At 38.3% G+C, this 20821-nt stretch overlaps 4 protein-coding genes across 22 annotated transcripts in view; 1 reads left to right on the top strand and 3 right to left on the bottom strand.

Annotated features, from left to right (window-relative positions):
• snu (ABC-type transporter snustorr) overlaps nt 1-3585 on the bottom strand; it is a 51193-nt gene extending 47608 nt beyond the window's left edge. The window contains exon 1 of the mRNA XM_033347629.2: nt 3092-3585. The gene's annotated coding sequence lies outside the window, so the exon portion shown is untranslated. The remainder of the gene's footprint in view (nt 1-3091) is intronic.
• Nucleotides 3586-3875: 290 nt separating this feature from the next.
• LOC117164502 (erythroid differentiation-related factor 1) overlaps nt 3876-20821 on the top strand; it is a 90493-nt gene continuing 73547 nt past the window's right edge. The window contains exon 1 of the mRNA XM_076624791.1: nt 3876-3994. The gene's annotated coding sequence lies outside the window, so the exon portion shown is untranslated. The remainder of the gene's footprint in view (nt 3995-20821) is intronic.
• Nucleotides 6261-10229, bottom strand: LOC117164509 (copper homeostasis protein cutC homolog). 3 transcript variants are annotated; one of them, XM_076624793.1, is made up of 3 exons: nt 9430-10229; nt 7635-7716; nt 6261-7355 (listed from the first exon to the last, which is right to left on the bottom strand). In XM_076624793.1, exon 3 carries the CDS (start codon nt 7353-7355, stop codon nt 6636-6638), a length of 720 nt encoding a protein of 239 aa, XP_076480908.1. In that variant the 5' UTR covers nt 7635-7716; nt 9430-10229; the 3' UTR covers nt 6261-6635. The 3 variants fall into 3 exon arrangements, with proteins under 3 accessions (XP_076480908.1, XP_033203529.2, XP_076480907.1); XM_033347638.2 differs by having other exon boundaries at nt 9343-10229; XM_076624792.1 differs by having other exon boundaries at nt 7635-9062; nt 9146-10229.
• LOC117164501 (uncharacterized) overlaps nt 10352-20821 on the bottom strand; it is a 75011-nt gene continuing 64541 nt past the window's right edge. For 15 of the 17 annotated variants that reach the window (XM_076624788.1, XM_076624771.1, XM_076624773.1 and 12 more), the window contains 4 exons: nt 17381-17695; nt 16624-16884; nt 11334-11467; nt 10352-11065 (listed from right to left, as the gene is read on the bottom strand). In XM_076624788.1, the coding sequence (XP_076480903.1) occupies nt 10882-11065; nt 11334-11467; nt 16624-16884; nt 17381-17695 (894 nt within the window). In that variant the 3' untranslated portion in view covers nt 10352-10881. Of the gene's footprint in view, nt 11066-11333; nt 11468-11743; nt 15165-16623; nt 16885-17380; nt 17696-20821 lie in introns of those variants that run through there. The other 2 variants (XM_076624782.1, XM_076624783.1) reach the window with 2 other exon arrangements.

The following is a 20821-nucleotide window of genomic DNA, read 5'->3' on the forward strand; positions in this document are numbered from 1 at the left end:
AAATCGGCATTCGAATGAAAGATAGCAAAAGAGAATTGCAAGATCTTTGATTGGGTCGAAAATATTCCAAAAATTCATCGAGCAAATCTTTCGAGGTAGGAATTTCGTTATGCTGTTGGACGATCGAGATCGTTATCACTGAATCGTGAAACCCCAGACGGATCTTCGATCTAAAAACGACGGAAATTATGAATCAAGACCTCAGCCTGATAATTTTTCAACATGCGATTCATTTAATTGGTACCGTACGGAGATTTGAACATTAATTCTGTTGTTATTTATCGATATGCAAGTAGCTGTACCGAGATTGTGTATAATTATTCATGGAAATTCATGGAGATTTAATAAATACCGGATAGGTACAGCAATTCCATTGACATCTTCTTCGAAATTAAAGCAGAAGGATTGTCTTCGAGTTCTATTTCTTCTCGTGCAACTGGATTGTCTAACTGTTCAGATGATCGTCCTATTGTGTCCACGAGCGGCGTTCGCGTCGTTGACCGCGCAAGAAAGTGGAGCTCCGTCGATCTAAGCGGAAGTGCCACCAAAATGATCGCTGGATGCGGTCGATGTTAATTTCATTTGGTATTCAACGTGTTGCATCCACCTACTCCATTAATTAGTTTCATTTCATCGTTCACTCGATGCAGTCACGATTTTATTCTCAAAACTATGCAAAGTAAGAAGATCGTATTCTGCTATTTTTCGTATTTTAATATTTGTAATTTACGTTTTAAAATCTTTAACACGTAATCCTAACGAGAAACCAATAACGATTCTAGAACGTAGCAGGATTAATAGCAGTATTATAATATAAAATAGCAGATTAATGGCAGAGCGATTAAAAGACAATTTACAGACAAAAAATGGGAGATAAGAAGTTGGAAGATAATTTAAGGAAACAAAAAGTATCTGTCCATTGAAATGGCTCATAAAGTAACCGGATTATTTGCACTTGTTGCGATTTGAATACAAATCTTCTGTTTAATGTTCTAAGTTTGCTAATTCGTTGCAATAATTCATTGTTAGAATAATGGTAAATTGCGATGACGCGAATACTGTGGATAATTAAGGAGGTTTTTATCCGATGGAACGGAGACACGTAAATAGGGGAACGAATTCTCGAAACGATTCGACTTCCTGTATAATAAATTCGTCTGAATCTTTTTAAATCGCGAACGCAGCTGCGGAACCCGGTCTTCTCGGGACGACGATGCGTGTTCGCAATATAAAGAGAGTAATTGGCTATCGAGTCAGGTTAACAACTTCTGTTTTCAGGACAAAGAGTAGCTATATGAACGATGGGAGTTGAAATAAAACTGCGTAAGGTTAACAAGTTCGTTTTAATAAAATATGATATTTAATAAAATATGATATTTAATAAAATATAACGTTAATAATTTAATAAAATATAATGTTTGCTGCGGTTTACGAGTTATACTTAAGTATCTAGATTACGAAAATCTAGAAAAGATGTCGCTCCAGTTACGCGTGGACCATGTGATGCGGCGTTTTTCTACAGTTTACGTGTTCGTGTTATGTGAAAGTGTTGCGCGTGCGTCATTCGACGAGTTCTAATTGCTATTCCGTACCGTTCGGCAAATTCCCTTCCGTTACTTCTTACGTCTTATGTAAAACTGGTAAAAGTCGAGATTTCGTCAAAGTCGAAACCATGATCCGTTCTCTCTGTTGATCTGTGCGATCATTGACCAGTTATTCGCAAAGAAAAAAATAGTACCGTTAGAGACCGTGAACGGTTCCGAGGGATTTGCTATCGCCTCTCTTGGTTTGTCCAGCGCAACGTGGATAAACGATACGAATGACTAAAATACTCGATAGAAATGCACCTCTCGTGCTACACACGTAACTTGGGTTATTCAAGTCTTATTTGGGTTGCTCGTGTCGTATGTAAAAAAATCGAAAGTACACATCGAGCTACTCTCATCGAGATTAAACCCTTGTCTTATGATCTTTCTTAGCAGCTAAAGTAATCGTTAATATCCCACTATTTTTGTACTTTATTAAGTCCAAAATATCGAGATATCATATGAAATTGTTATTTGATAATTTTTAATTAAGGGATCGAAAAATCTTTCTCTAGCTAAGATAGTAGTTCGAATTAAAAATGACATTTACGAATATAACCTACTTTCGTTGAATCAAAGCCATAATGCGTGTCACGAATGCCAGGCAATATTATAAGAGGCTTTCGCATCTTTTAAAAATATTTTTCTAGGCCATCCAAAAAATTCAGCTGACCACTTGATCATGTGGCAGGTGATTTTCACACTTTTGAAATATACTGTATATGTACTAAGCTGAGAAATATAATAATAATAATAAATAAAAAGGTCAATTCGAATAGACACCTGGTTTGTATTTTCAAATTAAATCAAATGGTAGTTGCTGATTTGCTTTCCATTAATATCGAAGATAGATATCTATATATATAATGTATTATTGTACCAGATATACAACTTGTACATATATACAACAGACACGTGCAACATATAACTTGGCTCATAGAGAAGTGTATCATACAGTTTGATATAAGCGATGGTTTTATTTGGAGCAGAAAGAACGTATTTTTAAAAGAACGTATGCTTTCATTTACTAGCCTCGAATGAAAGTAGGTCAACTATAAAGGGTTTTGTGAAATATTATGTAAATTTCTACATTTCAAACTGTCAGATATATACATACAACTAACGAGATTGCACATATGGTGAATTGAGAATTTAATACCCGTACAGCTTTTCCATTGCTTCCTCGTTACACTTCCCCGACTTCACTCGTCACCTCTTTGATTTCATAAGACCGAGCACGCGTCTACATCGTAACACGCATGAAATCGGTGATACATTGCAACCACTGGCTTTTTTACATGTTAAAGAGGAAGTACTATATACAATACAGGAAGTGCATATATACATTTTGTCAGAAACTTCGAGAATCGAAATATAATACATGGTTACTCTTGCAACTGGATGCTTTCATAGAATCGAACGGATGACATGAGTTTCTCGCGCGATTTCTGCAGCACAGTATTACATTGTGTGATGCACCTATTTTAAAATGTTGGCAAAGTTACCTTGGCGATATCGTGTCTCCGCGCCTGATTTATATCTTGACAAATACTTTAACGTACGTCGAATAAGTATATTTGTGTGTGTATTTCAGGTCCTTGCCAATTCTTGATAACACATATACGATAAAACGATGTTGTTACTTTTGAACATGTCTGTTCACAACGTGAATCAAATCAGGTGTCTTCGCACGTAAGTGAGAAAATTGATATTGATGCAAAGTTGCTGTATATTTTTCACACTTGTCACACATTCAGTGATACGAAAATAACCTTGCATTCCAATGCAAGTTGCGAAAATGCGTCTGCGGACCGTGTTCGGATATTCCTCCGTGTATTTCTAGGTTACATGAGGGGAACGGATGGACCGTCGCGAGATGAGACAAAGGGAATCAAAACGAGATATGCACCGTGGCAGTTCACGGAGAAGGAAGGACGAGGTTTGAATGCACGGATGAGGACGCCCGAACGGTTTGAACGTCTTTCTCGCACTGAGAGACGAGTCCAGTTGAGCAATAACGCACAGCCACCGGCAGTCGAGCGTTCACGTACCAACACACATTCTCTAGGCCGACGCACCTTACAGGGGTATGCGCGCGCGTCTGCCACTTGCCGGTAAATACATACGCTCCCCACTGGTCAACTTATGGGCGACGAAGCAGTTGGCAACATTGCTAAAAAATCTCGACCCCTTGATCCTTCGTGCCAGATTCCAATGATCGTGTTTTTCTTTACCGCTTCCGCAGGTAAAAAACTTGTATATCAACTTTAAACGATCGATTACTTGATTATTCATTTGCATAAGACTTTCGGATCGACGGTGATCCTGTCTGTAAGTGAACAATACTGGAGATTATTCGAACGGCAGATTGAATGGCTGATTTGTCATTGCGCGCCATTTGGTTTTCGGTAAGTGACAAAGTTTAATTGTTTCTTTTATAGTGGAACTATCAGAGCGGTTGATTATATAACCTTCGTAGGAATTTTGTGAATTTAGAGCGGTACAGTTTTTATAAATCATTATTTGCACTATGTAGTTTTTGTGTACAATGGTTCGTGAAAGTGTAATATTCGAATACTCACCATAGAAAACTTTTATCCATAACATCATGTTATACACTTGTTCGTTTTATACATGTAACGAGACATTGGTATCATGATTATATTGATAAAATTTGAGGCCAATCTGAAAATGTATATAAGTAATTAGTAAAAAATTATAAATATCCTCGCTGAATAATGAGGCTAACTAATATATTGAATAATGGATAGTTTAAATACTTTTATGATCTCTGAAAAATATGTATTTGCACTAAATATCTTGTAGCTTCTATATACATTTTTACATCTGTTTCAGACTTTATCAATGTAACCCCATATATATAATGTAACAATGATGGGTGTGTCTTATCAAAGAATGAAAGAAAAGTGAAAAGCGTTTTATAGAATACACATAGTACATATACTCATAACAAGTTCTACAAGTTATACTCATAACAAGATCGTAATATCTTTTTCGATATAAGTTTTATACTTTAAGAAGTATGGTAGTTTTAGTATTAGCCAATCTCGTAGCATTGATAAATTGTTCGATTAATAATTAATCTTACATTTAGTCTCGTATTTCTTTTACGTCGATAAATTTCGAAGAATTCATGGAAATCTGCATAGAAAAGAAATCCTATTTTCTATTGTCGACATATTATCCAATTAATAATCAATCTTGTGACATTTCTCTATATCGATGAGCATTGAAAGATGGTTAGTAATGTACATAAAAAACAGAAATTTCTTGCGAAACTGGACATTAACGTTAGGTTTTGAAATAAGTGTTTCCCTCTCGATCGTTTCTACCTTCCGAGGTTATTTTCAAATTCCCGTTCACTGATGGCAACGCGCGCGCGCGTACACACAATCAAGTATGTTTGTGATTGCACCACGAAACCGTAAATGCGTTACGAACGTATACATCGATTCTGTGCTCGTGTGTGTTTTTTTACACGTATATACGTGTCAAGTAGCTTTCGATTCCACAGACCTAATGCAAGTGTGCGTGCATGTACGCACTATTCTTCACGTTGCCCCGTAAATCGAAAGTGCACGGTCTGCAGTTGGTCGCTAGTGCCGTCATCTTCCGCATGCGAGGACCCCTTATGCACCGACCTGTTGCGCAAATCTTTGCAATTCGAAATTAGTCGCAAAGATATTCGTCGCGAAATTATTGCATCGCTTGCAACACTCGTGTCTCTTGAGCGATCTATGAAAACCCGCCATTATGATACTATGCAAGTGGCCACTTCAAGTCGAACGCATAATTTTTGTTGAGACCGATCGAAATGTTAACTCATTAAGGATTAAACGATAAAATAAGGTAAAAGTTGTAATATTATAGGATATTAATTGGACATTACAATATCAGTGGGAAATGTAATATTTTTAGAAAATATAAATGAAGTAATTTACGTACAGCGAAGGACAAGGGTATTCGTACAATTGGAACGTAAAAATAAAAATGGCTGATATAGAACAATCAGATGACTTGTAATTGTGATGTACAATTTCGTTTATTTTGTCACCAAGCTTATTGTGATTATGCAAGGGAATTTAATAGTGTCGGTAACATGTGACCTGTAACTTGTAATATCTTACTAATGATACTAATTCAATTATGCAAGAGGACCTTGATAGTGTTTATGGGATTTGGAGGATTCAAATTTCATGTTTAATGGTATACTAACAATTAATATCAATGTGCATACGTACAGTTTATAGTAGAGCATATATTATTGAAATACTAAACTGATATTAGAGTAATGATTATTTAAAAATTAATTTTTAAAGAGAAACTATGATGAAATCTAGACTCCGAGTTAACTTTCTGCATGCATAAAGAAGGACGTCGAGATAATTTCAAAGGTTCTGAATCATCGAATGATTGTTCTCTATTCTTCGCGACAGAATAAGGTAATCCTTTCTCATACATAATTTCCAACGCGTAACATAGATTCTACTTATTCTATGTACTGTGAAACCATTACGATTTAAACGCTGACATCTGCTGAACTTATTGTGCAGAAGAATACGTTTGCATTTTAAGGATATTTGTGTTGATATTACAGTGTCTAATCGAGATAGGAAATTATATTTTTATAAAATCACAATACTAGCATTCCAATCATTTTTTCATACAAGTATTTATTTATATAACTTACATTATTAATTTAATTTTGCTATTGCGCGCACTTTTTCGTGCCTTTTATGCCGCTTTAAAGTTAGTGTATCTGCGTAACTCATATCGTCGTATTTTTTCTCAATTTCGTACTTTACGGAACAATAGATATTGCAATTTACGTTCAAACATGATTCAACATTTTATCAATTTTTATTGAGATTGAAATTCAGACAATTTGAAACATCTTTTTGTCTAATATAAAGTTGTAAAAATTTTTTGATAAATATTCGTTTATTATGAACTATTATTTATTAGTGTTTTTGACAAGTAGAATTGTTGAAAGTGTTGATAAAATCATGGAAATCATCAAAATCATATTCAAAAAACAACTGAAATAGTTCGAACCATTTCTTCTACCATTTCCTTGTCAGTCATCATGATACAAGTTTCTTTATTAGCGCCAATTTTAACTCTATTTGTACCATGCGAAGTCATCATCTTCCTAGCAGATGCATGAAACTCTTCCGCTCCAGATGCCACTTTTATTTTTAAGATATTATCTTTAGTAATACCAGAACCTGGCATCACAATAATTTTATTTTGAGCCTCTTGAACGAGCTTCTGTATCAATTCTAACCCCTCCTCGGCAGTATCCTTCTGGCCAGAAGTCAGAACCCTTTTAAAACCGAGGTTTATTAAAATTTGCAAGGATTTTAAGGGGTCGTTGACTTCGTCGAAGGCTCGATGAAAGGTTACTGGTAATGGTCGAGCAGCAGAAAGAATGTCCTGACAAGATTTTACATCAATTTCGTTGTCTGGTGTCAATGCACCAAAAACGAATCCACTAGCACCGTGTTCTTTCAATAGTTCTAAATCCAGTAGCATAACATCCATTTCTTCCTTCGTGTATATAAAGTTTCCAGAACGTGTTCGAAGCATAGCGTAGAGTGGTAACGGTGAAATGGTTTTAAGTAATCGAATAAAGCCAGGAGTGGGCGTTAAACCACCCTCGGAAAGGGCAGAGCAAACTTCGAGTCTCGTTGCACCACCTCTGATCGCGTTTTTCGCCGATTCTATAGAATCGATGCAGATTTCCATCTGAAACGTCGATTGTGTTGCAAAAGGATACGTAGAAAGAGCTGTTATTTAATCCATCAACGACCAAGCAATGAAATAATATGTGAAAATACAATATTACTGCACAATAACAAATGAAAAAATTTGAGAACTTAAAAATTTGATAATTAGAAAATCTGAGCACGTGAGAATTCGTAAATTTTAAATTTAGGAACTTTAAAAATTAAGAAGTTGGAAATATAATGTGAAGAAATAATTAATGGGTCTTGAATGGATTAAACAATCATGGTGCATGCTTACTGTTCCTGTTTGAAAGCGTTGCCAATTTCCCGCTAGAGGGTACGACGAAGAAAGTAACTAGCTGGTTGTACTTTGGTACTCTCTGTTCGAAATAAACAATGATAACAACCGAGAGAAAATTAGAATGCTCACGCTTATTGTTCTAGTAGTTCCACGGTATAGGTGCTGCCATTACCACGCAGCCAAGTGTTGAAAGTGTTCCGCGCTAGCATATACAAGAACCTATTCAATTCCATCATAAACGAGGTATACTTAGCTGTGTGGCTCCACGCTACAAGAACCTATTTCGTTGTACGGTTCTACGGAACTGTTCATACTTTCCTATCCAAGATAGGTATGAGAATAACAAAATCACACGATAATTAAGGAATGCCTGAGAAAGAGAAATTGTTTATTATAATCTTTTTAAACAAGAAACGAAAATCTCTCTTTTTAAACAAGAATGAAAGAGATGGAGGGACTGAGAGTCGAAACATTCGGCAACATGTAAAGATCTGCGACAAGCTGAGATTTTTTACTCAAAACTCAAACTTTCTTTTGTTTTATTTATTATGGAAATGCAATGCGGTAACTTTAGAATACAGCGAAGCGTCTTTACGTTAATCGTCATCGTTGGTAGTTGCTAGTTGTCATCTTTGAGGTCGGTTCCCACTGGTCGAACACTGGAGTTTGTGAACTGTTCCCGTACAAATTCCTCAGTGGAAATCCTCTGTTCGTTTCCAGTTCGCGAACAACTCTCAGGACTGTTGAGATTACAGAGCACGTTCCCACTGGCGGATATTTCCATTGTGGACATTGTGGATTTACCTTTCCGGACACTATTACGATGTTGATTGGGGTTCGGAAATTTTAACTACCAGTGTTCGCGAGTAGCAGTCATAAAAGTTTACTTAAATGTGCAAGAGCATGTTTATAAACAGCGTTCTTGAATGTCACTCATCACCGAGCTGTACTCGTGATACGTAGTCGTAACAAAGCAAATACTTGCTTGTCATCTCTAGTTGATTCTCATTATTGCTAGTTTACTTGTTATTTCTAGTTGTTAGCACTCGTTTCAATAGCTTTTTCCCACAATAGTGGATGGTTCTTCGAGCTAACTGGTTTTATTAGTCTGCGGAACACTTGCAAATGCCAAACAACCCCAAACGATCACAACATTCGATCAACCCAGTGATGATGACGACCATGCAGTTACCGAGAGGTTCTTTTTCTGCAAATATATCACCTCAGATATATTATTCGTAGCCTATCAACTACTGAAATTACTTTTAAAATGAAATTTATTTTTAATTATAACAACAACATTATCGCGAGGGAAATAAATTTAATATTAAACCTAAAAACTTATCCTGTATAGAGAATATATTAAAGTTATTGCGTCATTCCTCTGATTTATTATCGTTTGGTAGGAAATATTATCTTTTTTCCCTAAAAAAAGATGTAATAAACAATTAATTTCTCTTTCTGAGGTAACTAAGTGTAATTATTGCGCCATTTTATTATTCTCATACTTGTCTATCTCGGATGGAAAAGTATGAACTTTTCCATACAATGAAATAGGCTCTTGTAGCGTGGAATCACAGCGAGTATACTTTGTAGTAGAATTAAGTAGGTTCTTGTATATGCTACCGTGGAACACTTCCAACATCTGACCGCTGAGGGCAGTAGCAGTCTGGGAACAACCAGAATCATAAACACGAGCACTCACATTTCCTCTCTGATATCACTGTGACAGTTGTCTTATTTTGAAAATAACATCGTATTATTTATCACGAAAGATTGATATTGGAATTACACAGATTCTCTGATCATCTGCTTTAAGAAGCGCGATACTTAATAAATTGAGATAAACGAAAGAAAAACACAAAGATGCGAATAATTAATACACGTGGATGGTAACGATTGCTAGCGATGCGTCATTGATACGACTATTACGCCATCTGCAGAGATGCACCGCATTATTTGCAACGTTACGTAATCGTGAAAGATAATGAATAGAGTATTTCTCTTCCTGTCAGCTCGGGAGAACAGACGGAAATAAAAGGAGACATATGATAAGTAATTAATGTTAAGATGTAAAAGTACGTAAAAGAAAAAGGTGCCTCAGGGCATTTTCAGGAAATGAAATGAGATAAAAGGCGGGTAAGCTCGTGGGGCAATATATTTATTGGCCATTCGCCTGTCTCTCCAATGACCTCTGAAACGCCTTCTCCTAAAAGGATAGCTGCGTGCAAGGCCGTGGAATATTTCTAAAAATTCTTATCCCAATATAGTATTGATTTATTTACTAGAACGTAGTTAAGAATGCGGCAAGGATTTCTGCGATTAATAAAATACATCAGTTTGAAACAAAAATACTGAACGTACTAATTTAAATGATTAATAATATGTACTATTAAAATAATACTAATTGCTGTCTTAGATACGTAATATTAGGAATTATGTTCTACTTAAGGAGGTACTTTTTGATTTTTCACGTGGAATATTAATACCAGATTGCTTGGGTTCTGGAGGATTCGTTCTTCGTGCTTCTTCAGTAGTTGCAATATTCTATCGCTTGTCAAAATTAAAGAAATTTTCCAAAATCTTGGGCAATAATTTCTCCAATATATCAATTTGTTATACAAAATACTTACCTTCGCTATATATATGAAAGGAGCACGATGTATGAAAAACCGTTTCAAAAATCTTCAAAAGGTGAATGAATGATCGCGATATTTTATAAAGCGCAATGAAATTCTGTATTATACAACATATATAATAAAATAATACCAAGAGTTATACAAGTAAAAAATAATAATAATATTAATAATAATAATAATAATAATTTTAATAAATGTAACAAATATTTAAGCGGAATTTAAAATAGGGCATTGGCAAATAGGGGTGTCTACAAGTCTAAAAAATAAAATACTTAAAAATGACAGCAAGGAAATAGGGAGGACGATAGACGAAATGAAATCTTCGTCGCGAGTCTTGTCGATTAATAACGTGATTAGGGCGCGATTAGTTACATAATTCGAAAGGAATCTAAAAACGATTCGCGGTCAGTTTGATCGACTCGCAAGTTGATGCGGCAGTTGTCTTTGGAAAATTCAAGTATCCACGGATCTTTCTCTGCTGCTGCCCGACCAATTCGGATCTTGCTTCGTTCGCATAAACAGCAGTTTCATAGCCGCCGAGGGCTCTTATTTCATCGTTTTCTCCCTTCTTCTTTTAATTACAACATGCGAGAATCCGCGAGAAATCAAAGATCGCCGTTCGAAACGGCGATCGGCGATGGACTCGTCGGATTGCTCGAGCTGGTCGTCCATTTATTCTTGTGTGGATCCACGCCGAAACCTTCGTCGTAGTTTCCTCGTGTGATGAACAGCTGCTTGAAGTGCGGGATGCAGTAGAGTTTACCATTATTTAAGGTGAACGTGTCCATCCTGTATGGAAAAAACGATCGTTTATTTTCCTTGTTCCAGCTATACAGGGTGTTAAAAAAAAAATGGGCGATATTTATAAGATACGATTCTAGAAATCATATCTTGCAAATATAGCCTCTTGTTTTTTTAACGTCTTACAGATGATATAATGGCATTTGTAATATATCGGTTGGTGCTGAAGGAAGAGAGAACAGAGACGGTGGAGGGGGGGTTAGGTTGGTTACAGGGAGAAAAGGGAATAAGTTTCAGCGAAGATTGCAAACGTTACCTTAGCACACAATTGCACTGCTGACACCGGAAGCACTGTTTGTGAAATATTTTGTTATTTGTCTCCACTTTTTCTAGGGGGTACACTTTCTTTTCGCAGCTCTCGCACACGTCCGTACAGCTCGCTTGAATCTCCTGCGTCGATTTTAGATTGGAAGAAAGCAAAATGAGTGGTGAACAAAAAAGTGCTGGATGAGAAGTGTGTGATGGATTAATGAGGAAAAGAGATGAACATGTGCATGTGATCGTTATTACGTTTTCGAAAGAGATCTTCGATAAGAAGAATTCCAAAGGCCGACTGTCGTTGATAGATGAAACTGAAAGAACTTAGGTATACATTGCACTGCGCCTTTTATATAGAATATCTGTGAAAGTGTTCCGATTTCTATCACGCAATTCACACCATACGTATTTTCATTTCAGGATGTGCCTTTTTTATTTATCATTTGTAATATGGTCGTAATAAATTGTTACACGTGAAAGGTAAAGAACAAGAATATGATACCTCGCTAAAAATTATACAATCCAAAGACGCAACGAAAGTCTACACGTGAAAATCATCGCATAGTAGGCCGTGAAAGAATTAAGCGATCGATCGATTAACTAATTGCTTACATAAATATTTCTCTCGCCGATTAACAACAAACAATTGCGTGTTTTCGTTCTCGACAACCCTTAAAATTATTGCACTTAAATTTCATCGTCGATTAAGAGAATCCCTCGATCGATATATCATCAACGAAGGATAGGAGATACCAAGTCGCGTAGAGAATATATATACCTTTTCGATCTTGTTCTCTCTATTATAATACTTAAGTTTGTTTTTGATTTAAAAAAAGTTCGCTAATGCCTCTAAAACATTGCACCTCCTTCGACATCCTCTGATTGACGTAGGAAGAAAAAGGAATAGGTTTCGAGAGAACCCCGAAATTGTACTTCGATTCGGTTTTCACTGTTAATTCACCGTTTTCTCTCTCGCATTCTCTCTCGCGCTTTCATTCTCTCTCGTTGCAATTCCTGTGGCGTACGCGCGAACCAAGAATTAGAAAATTAAGCCCTGTTTCCACCGTCATTTCTCGCCAGTCTACCGAGATCGATAACCTGTTAACCGAGGAAGACGAATTAATTCGTCGTTTGAATCAACAATCTTTCCTTACGTTTTTACTTGTTGCTTCGTTTTTGTTCAAAATAAAATGTATAATATTTACATTCGTGCAAAGATTAAAGCCGATCCTATTGCAATTGATTCGTATTTGTCAACGTTTAATTATACGAGTTACTGGTCAAAGAATGGCCTGGTTAACAGGCTAACTTAAACGCAATTTCATCCAGAAAATACCATTACAATATCGACGAATGAAACGCCATGTGCCAACGTCTCGTTCCCAACGCGATCGAAATCAATTTCAGGGGCTGTTCCCTTTCTCCTTCTGAATGGGGTGCGCTCGTCTAAATAGATCATGGGGGATTCGATACACGTCGTTCTTCTATGATAAACATATATATATTTATATGTATACGTATATGAATGCGTACTGTGCGCCCGCGTTGGCAATGGTGAAGGAATTAATATTTGCCCTCTCTTTCCTTCTTTCTTTCTTTCTTTTTTCTTTCTTCTCTTTCTTTCTTACCTTCGTCGCGTAATGCCATCGTAGAAGACCCTAACCCTAACGGCTACGACGAGGCTCCCTAGTATCGTTCATCGACCGAACATTATAAAAATTATATAAAAAGCCTATTCGATAACGTTCGTGTGAGACTCGAGGTCGGTTTATCTCTTACGTAAGGAACGAAGCTCTGACGTTCGATTTTTCAGATTCTCTCGTTGCACTGGAAAATCTGGAAAATTCTTCACCAATTTTGGAACCTTCGCAATAGTATGTGAACCCTTTGAATGCAAGCGTTCGATCATTAGAGTCCCTTTGCACAACACTTTTTTATTTAACCAATAGCATCGATGGATAGAGAAGAGAGTCGTAGATCGTGGATTTGTTTTTTACGATTTGACTATTTTCTGATAATCGGATGATTTCTAGCTAGCGAAATTCACCTGTAATATTTCATTTAGTTTATTACGAAACGTAATACTACTATATTATGTATATCCGTATGAAATGTTTCTTCGATGATCGAATTTGGTGGAATAACGTCATCGATTTAAGAAAATTTATTCATATTGGAAATTTATTACTTGTAGCTCGACAAATTGTAAGAATAACGTTGGTTCGATTATGCAAAAGGACTCGCAGGCAGCTAATCGTATTATACTAAACTTTTGTCGCATAAATACGTACAAATGTATATATAATGTAAATTTATCTTTGTAGAAACGATATTACGATTTTTTGGGACGTATCAGTGAGAAGATCCGTCGAGTTCCAGGCAACGATGAGTCGGTGATTAGTTTTATCGTTCTCTGATCATTTCTATCGGTAGATAGCGATGACAATCTACCGCGCGACATGCTGTAAAAAGACTCGAAACTCTGTAAAGCAGTCGAAAAGCTCGTAGATTCTAAATAAGTCTAGCTCGGATCTTGATTCTACGGTGCAATCTTAATCTCTCGATTCGATGCTTCGAATTTGTATTTGCAGGTTTCCTGTTGCGAATTGGCTGCTTACCGCGTTTCATTCGAAACTTAGATCGCACTGATACAGTACACGCGATGAAACGGCACAGATATCTTTCCCAAAATGTTATGAAAAGTGTTCGTTACGATTCTCAAAGGCCCTCTTTCCTAAGGTCTTCGACTTTCTTATCCTATCGCCTCTGATTTTCTCTTGGCACTGGCAAAAAATGAGAATGTCGGTTAAGCGTGGAAAATCTAAACGATGCAGGTAGACAAGATAGAAATAGCCGTCGTTCGAATAAATTTGGCACCCATTTGTGATTTCCTAAAACAACGTTGAAACAAAGTTCCTTACGACACGTAAGCTATCGCTCACAACTGTACATGAACATCGGCAAAGTGCAAAATCAATGAGAAACTAGCGGCTAAAATCGATACTTATCGTTTCCTTATAAGATCAATAAATGCTACGCTTCGATCATTCGTTTAAAAATGGACTAGCAACAACTGATCTAACGATGCAATTCCAACCTCCGTTTGGCACGCGATACGAAATATATAAATGTTTCGTTGCTATTGTTCTCGCCTCTACCTGCATCGAAGATAGAATATCACTGGCCACGTACATATTTCTGTCGTACAAACTTTCGTATATCCGTCGAAAAGTATATCGTTTCGTGTAAAAGGTTGACTGGAAGAATGCCACTTGGTAACCGAGTGGCAACGACACGTTCATGCGGCGGGGAAACGAGTTAGCGAGAGCGTTAAAACGATCGTGAATTATTTCATGGACACGTCGAGCACATGGATCGGAGCGCACAGGTAACTACGGAACACAGGCGACGCTTAAAATAATTACGAGTTTCAATTCCATCGATTGATCCGCTTAAATTACTTCGCCAGGCCTAGGTTTTTCTTTTAACGCACGCGGTGTGCTCGACGTATCCGATATCTTTCGTTCGTTGCCTCTCGCGATAATACGATACAATATGATACAATCTACGCTAGATTCACTAACAGAACGCTTTGTTAGAAAAAGACTTCTAAAAAAACGTAAAAACCGCACAATGATCCGAACAACGAAGCTGTCGACTGTCATTTTTCCATTGCAGCGCAAGTTTTCTACGAATTCGTGATCCACATTGTGTGTGTAATCGTGTGCTTGTTTCGCGTATCCTTTAATTCTATTCGCTCCATTTTTCTCAGGCTCCTCGGTCCATCCTCTTGGGCCGTATCGATCCTCCATTTCCGCTCCACCATTTACTGTTCGCGTTCAACAGAGAATAGTATCACTAGATCATAGTCGAATGAAAGCTTGGTCAACACTTTGCAGGCGGCAATCTCAAGACCAAAATTACCAGACACATCGGCACACTTCACAGGTATCACGCTAACTAGTCATGCTGTGTAGAATTTGTTTTGTTTAGTGCGGTTACCATTCTTGCGAGGAATAATTATTATGCTCTTTTTTTTTTGGCTTGCCGAGGTCCAGTTTCTATGTTTCCTCTTTTAGATGCTTTTGTCAGCGGCTCGCGTTAGTTCGTGTAACTACTGATAACGAAACTGAAATTCGTGATACACTGCTCAAGCTGATTAGAGGATATTACGAACAGTTTTACTATATCGATTAATAGAATACAGATGGATAATTGGATACAGATGGAGAATTTCCCTGAACGAACGCTTCATCGATACGATCTCTGTAGACAGAGATTGATTTTAAGCTATTAACGGAAGACGAGTTGCTTTCGAATCGGTTCGAATCGTTATGTACGTTTCAATCTCGTTCTTTGCTCAGTTTTATCAATTTCTAATTTTACGATCATAGAAGTTTTTGATTAACGATGTGATTAATAGATTTAGTTAGTCGATAAAAAAGATGTATAAATGAGCGAGAGGAAAAACGATCCTCTAACTGTTTTTGAACAGTGTACGGTATATCTTGCGTACGCTCAAAGAATCATCAAATATTTCACGAGATATAAAACGAAACAGGTTATTTCTATCGCTGGACATTTCAGTAATTACTATAGTTGATAAATTCGTTGAGCGTACAGTTATATTACAACGACCCATACAAAGTTACTCGTCGTAGGAAGAAATTAAAAATAAAAATATCGTAACTAAACATAAATAGCATTATGTTGCTGTCGTCGCAGGGCAAGTAGATCGTGCTTTGATAGAAAATTCACACATTTTGCGCATACATTGGCAAGAGAAAATAAAAAATATACCAAGGTTTTGTACAAAATTGAGAGAATCGACCCTTAAGAGCTATCATCGAAGAAACTCGCGTCTACAGCTACATTTGTATAAAACTTGGCAGTCTAATAATTACAAACAGACTAACGTCGTGACGTTTTTATTGCGTGGCGATAATATTTTCAAACAAACTTCCTACCGGCTGTAAAATTTTACCTATGATAGCTTCCAAGGGTTAAACAACGATTATCAAGGCACACCATGCGATAAACGAGCCACGCTTCACACTCAAAAGATAATGAAAAAAAAAAAAAAGAAAATTATACATCGAACACACAGGAGAAGAAGAAAAAAAAGTGGTTTCTATTATATGCAGTGCGATTGGAAATCAAATGGATATTTTTGATACACCAAAAGAGAGAAAAAAATTCCAGAGCTGTCATTCGAGTCTCGATCAATGAGCTGCTCGGATGAGGATGAATGGATATGAACGAAGTAGTTGCTACGAAAGAGTACTCACCACGAATCGATTGACTTTGACCTTCGGTGTGCGCGGCGACTCGTTCGTTTGCGAGCCGAGCGACTCGAAACGGGCTCTCAGACTGCTGGCAGACTCTATGCTCTGCTGTTCTCCGGTGGTGTTTTGAGCAATTTCCATCTCTGCGATATGTTGATTACTCGACGTCGTCTTTCCGTCCGTTTCTTCCCAATGCTCGAATTTCGCGCACAAGGTTTTTGCGCGGGCTGCGTTCTGTGCTTGCTTCAGAAACTCGTCTTCTACCTGAAATACGTGTTTCCATAATTTCTACGTATAACGATGCCTGTGGTATCTCGTTAATTAATTTAGCTCGATATATTTATCTTTCTTTTAGATTTTTGCAAGTTTTTCTTTTTTCTTTTTAAAGACACTTTTAAACGTCCGAACACAATCCGACGATAACTTGTCGATTAATCTAACAGAAAATCCTTTCTCGTTTTTGCGTCTCTATTAAGATTTTCTAGACGACATTCTTTAGAAATGGACAAGATTCTCGCGATAGATTCACGATGCCTCTGTTAATGTAATTTCACGTTATTCGGAAGGCAGCGACAGGTGTCCTTCATCTGCATATCTGCGTCGCTATCAGACGCCTTACAGCCACTCTTCCCACGATTCTTCGTGCATATTCATAACGCAGGAATCTCAAGGACCGGGTACCTTGACTTCGTGTTAATAAACGCTACCATTTATTGCGTTCGAGAACAATGACACCTATCCGCGTATACCGTATACGAACCTTGTCGGAAGCTCGTACGTAGTTTGGATCCCTTTCCTCGGTGCTGTCTTCGCCTTCGGACTCGTCGCCATCTTCGTCCTCTACCTCTTCGGAGTCTGAGGCTGTTGGTTTTGCGTATTTGTCCTCTGGTGGTGGTGTGAAACGCTTCAAAGGTTTGGGTCCATTTGGAAGCTCTTTCTTGCACGCGTTCTCTTCCATTTGCCGGAAGATCGACAGCATCTTTCTGGCGGTGTCCGTGTGCACCACTTCGTTTACCCTGTCTTCAGCTCTGACTACGTCCGGGTCACGATAGATCTCACGTTCCGGGGAGTCCATCTGTCGAAACGAATCTTTTATAAACGTTGAGAAAACACAAAGATCTTAAGTTTCTGTGGTTCTGTGGTTCCATGTTGAACCGAACTCGACGCTATCTTTTTTACCTTGCAATTCGATTCGATAAAAATATGTTAACGCACAGTAGCGTGCAAAAGTGCTGGATCACGAACAACGACCATTTGATAGTAGCAACTAATCGTAGGTGTAGCTATTCTTCCTCAGAAGATTCCACGTTGAAGTTTATATTAAAAAAAAAAAAAAAAAAACTGCGAATTATCTAAAGAATGCGTAGAAAACTGGTTCATCGATTATAAGCGAAATAAGGGAAAATTCCAAAAATGCAATTCAAACCACAAAGGGTTAATACACCGATGGTTAATTCTTGTCTAACTTTAGAAATCAACAGAAAGAAACGTGTCGCCCATGAATAAACACGAGATACGACTGCAATTGCTATTACTTGCGTTCGATTGTTATTGGCTATTCAAGTGGTTGGTTAAAGCGAGAACACGCGAGGCTAGGCAGGAAATCAAGGGAATAAAGGTATTTCTTTCCACGAATCGCAGCACCTCTGAGTCAGCTCGAATGGTTTTATACGTGTACAGCGTCTCCGTTGGATTTCTACCTGAGCAGCAGGTAAGCTGAAGACGCGATGACAATGCAGAATCGACTGGGTTCTGTTGGCCGTCCCTACGATGCACACGATTCGCGGAGGAACGTGTTTCACGGGATATTACCTGCCAGACACGTCGACCAGGAAAATACCAGAGTTGCGAGATAGAATGTTGCGAGAATAAAGAAAGAAAAAAAAAGAAGAGAATAGTCGCACCGACCACGTATCTTTCGTTGTAGTTACAACCGATGCAAAACGTGAACAAGAGTAAGGTTTCACCGTGCAACGATCGCAGATTTATAGGTTTACGCCGGGAGAAAGCTAATTAGTTCGAGTTGCCCCGTACGAATCTTTATTAATGACGTTTCGCTACTTTTTATTTAAAACAAGATGGAGCATCGCGTTGAGAAGGTGATTTATTTCGCCTTTCGTTCCATTCATTTATTGCCTCACGCGAGATAACACGGACAATGACGACAATTAAAGAGCAACATTTTTATCGCTTCGTACGGGAAGATTCAATAACACGGTGTATAATTAAGGAGACATTTCGCTTTAAACGATCTCGTTTGTTTTCACACTGATTCGACCGAGATATACAATGTCTACGTGTGTTTTCTATAGATTCTTTGACGCGCTCCTTTGTATTCTACCAGTGGCCGACTAAAAGCGCAGGCCACGAGGCGAACGAAAAAGAAGAAAGTTTTTCTTTCGCAAACCGATCGATAGTTCTGTTCAAAAGGAAAGCGTATGCATTTGCATTGCACGTTAACTATATCGACAGTGTTTGTACCGTTATTGCGGATAAGTGGATTCGAGAAAGCGGGCAATTTTCTACACCGATCATGTATTTTTTCAATATTTCATGCTATCGGTCAGCGAACACCGGCAATTTGGCTACCACCGATCGCACACGCTTCGTTCAACTCAACGTTTGTCTCAACTTTTCCCAAGATCCATCGGAAAACTCGATGATTGATATCGCCATTCCACAAACAGCCTTCTTCCGCGAGTTCTTCTTAATCACTTCCCGTTCCATTACCAAGTTCCAACAACAAATCCCATTACCATTTATAAAACAGCGCAAAAACGAGAGTCGGACGACGAACGAATATACCCGGTGACCAGCGTTTCTTAGCTCCGAAAAACGATTTTTCAGAAATTCTTCTTGATCGCGCTGTGTCGCGTTACGAGATACTAGCGACGAGTAAGTTGTAACACGTATAAAACAGCGCAAAACGAGAGCCGGAGAATATTTAACCGCCTCTTCCTGTTCGCTTGCCTATCCCGAGTGGCCTTGGACCACGGGACGTCGAAACATAAAAACTAACCGTGTAAAAAGCGGGTTTAACAGAGTTGAAGCACGAGAGACGTATAGCGGCTCGTAAAAATATACGAGAACGCTTAGCACAGGAAACGTTATGCAAAACATTTAACAATTTCATCGGCTAATTTCAACAGCCATGGTAAATGCATAGCTCTAAGAAGTCTAATTACCGAATATCGTGGATCGTTAATACGGTAGATAATCGACCATTTAGATAATTTCACTACGTTAAACGCGTATTTACGCCGGATATCTCGTAACCTGCGAGATACATTTTCAAATTTCTTTGCTAACGTAATCGCGATAACGGTACCTTCTTACAGCTCACAGAGTTCCAAAATGTTTCGTAAAACACACACGATGCATTCGTATAAAATCTTTCTAGAAGCATTCGAATATCTCCGTGCGCCACAGCGTATCCATCCGTTCACGCGTACCTTCTACAAGTCGTGCAGCAATATTTCGTCGTTCTATCGGACGTAACGCGATGATTTTACTCACTTTTAATTTTCGTTGTCCCTGGGACGGCGGAGCAATACCGGGAATATGCAGCTTCCACGGCGACGGCGACGCGAACGAGGGAAAAAATGGGAAATCGAAACGAAGAGACGAAGAGAGAGACGTCACGAGGGAACCTTTTGTTTCGTTGGCCCCGGCAAACTCCGAACTGGCAGCAGCGTGTCGGCGGTTGCTATGCCGTTCACACGAAGAGGACGCACGGCTCTTACTGTGTTCCCCCTTCGTGAGTTACTGGGAGGGCCACACGGTGGTGTGCTCGCCTCTACATCGGTCTGTTCTCTCTCTTCACGAATGGAAGGATGTAGGAATACTAACGGTAAAAGTATGGCTGCTGACCACTCGAGGGGGTTCAAGGACAGCCATGGAATCAAGTGGCACTGTACGTTGTATTCGCGGGCTCCGAGCTTTCACGAGCTTCCTCGGCCTCTTTTATCAAGGACCGATCTCCTTAACTACGATTCCGCCGTTAATAGTTGGAAGAAAGATCGATAAGCTCGAGAAAGTGAAATATTTTTCACGCGAGATACGTTGTGTGAACGCGGACGAATACGCCAGGTAATTCTTGTCGCTATTTTACATCGACAAGTGGGAAGCGATTGGTCGAGTGACTACGGTTCGATGATTTAAGGAATTCGGAGATATAGACGGTGATTACGTCGGTGATTAT

Source organism: Bombus vancouverensis, chromosome 15, assembly GCF_051014615.1.
Source record: "Bombus vancouverensis nearcticus chromosome 15, iyBomVanc1_principal, whole genome shotgun sequence".
Classification (NCBI taxonomy): domain Eukaryota; kingdom Metazoa; phylum Arthropoda; class Insecta; order Hymenoptera; family Apidae; genus Bombus; species Bombus vancouverensis.

Excerpts from the sequence above, each read along its gene's own strand:
- LOC117164509 (XM_076624793.1), bottom strand. The coding sequence starts at position 7,355 with ATGGAAATCTGCATCGATTCTATAGAATCGGCGAAAAACGCGATCAGA.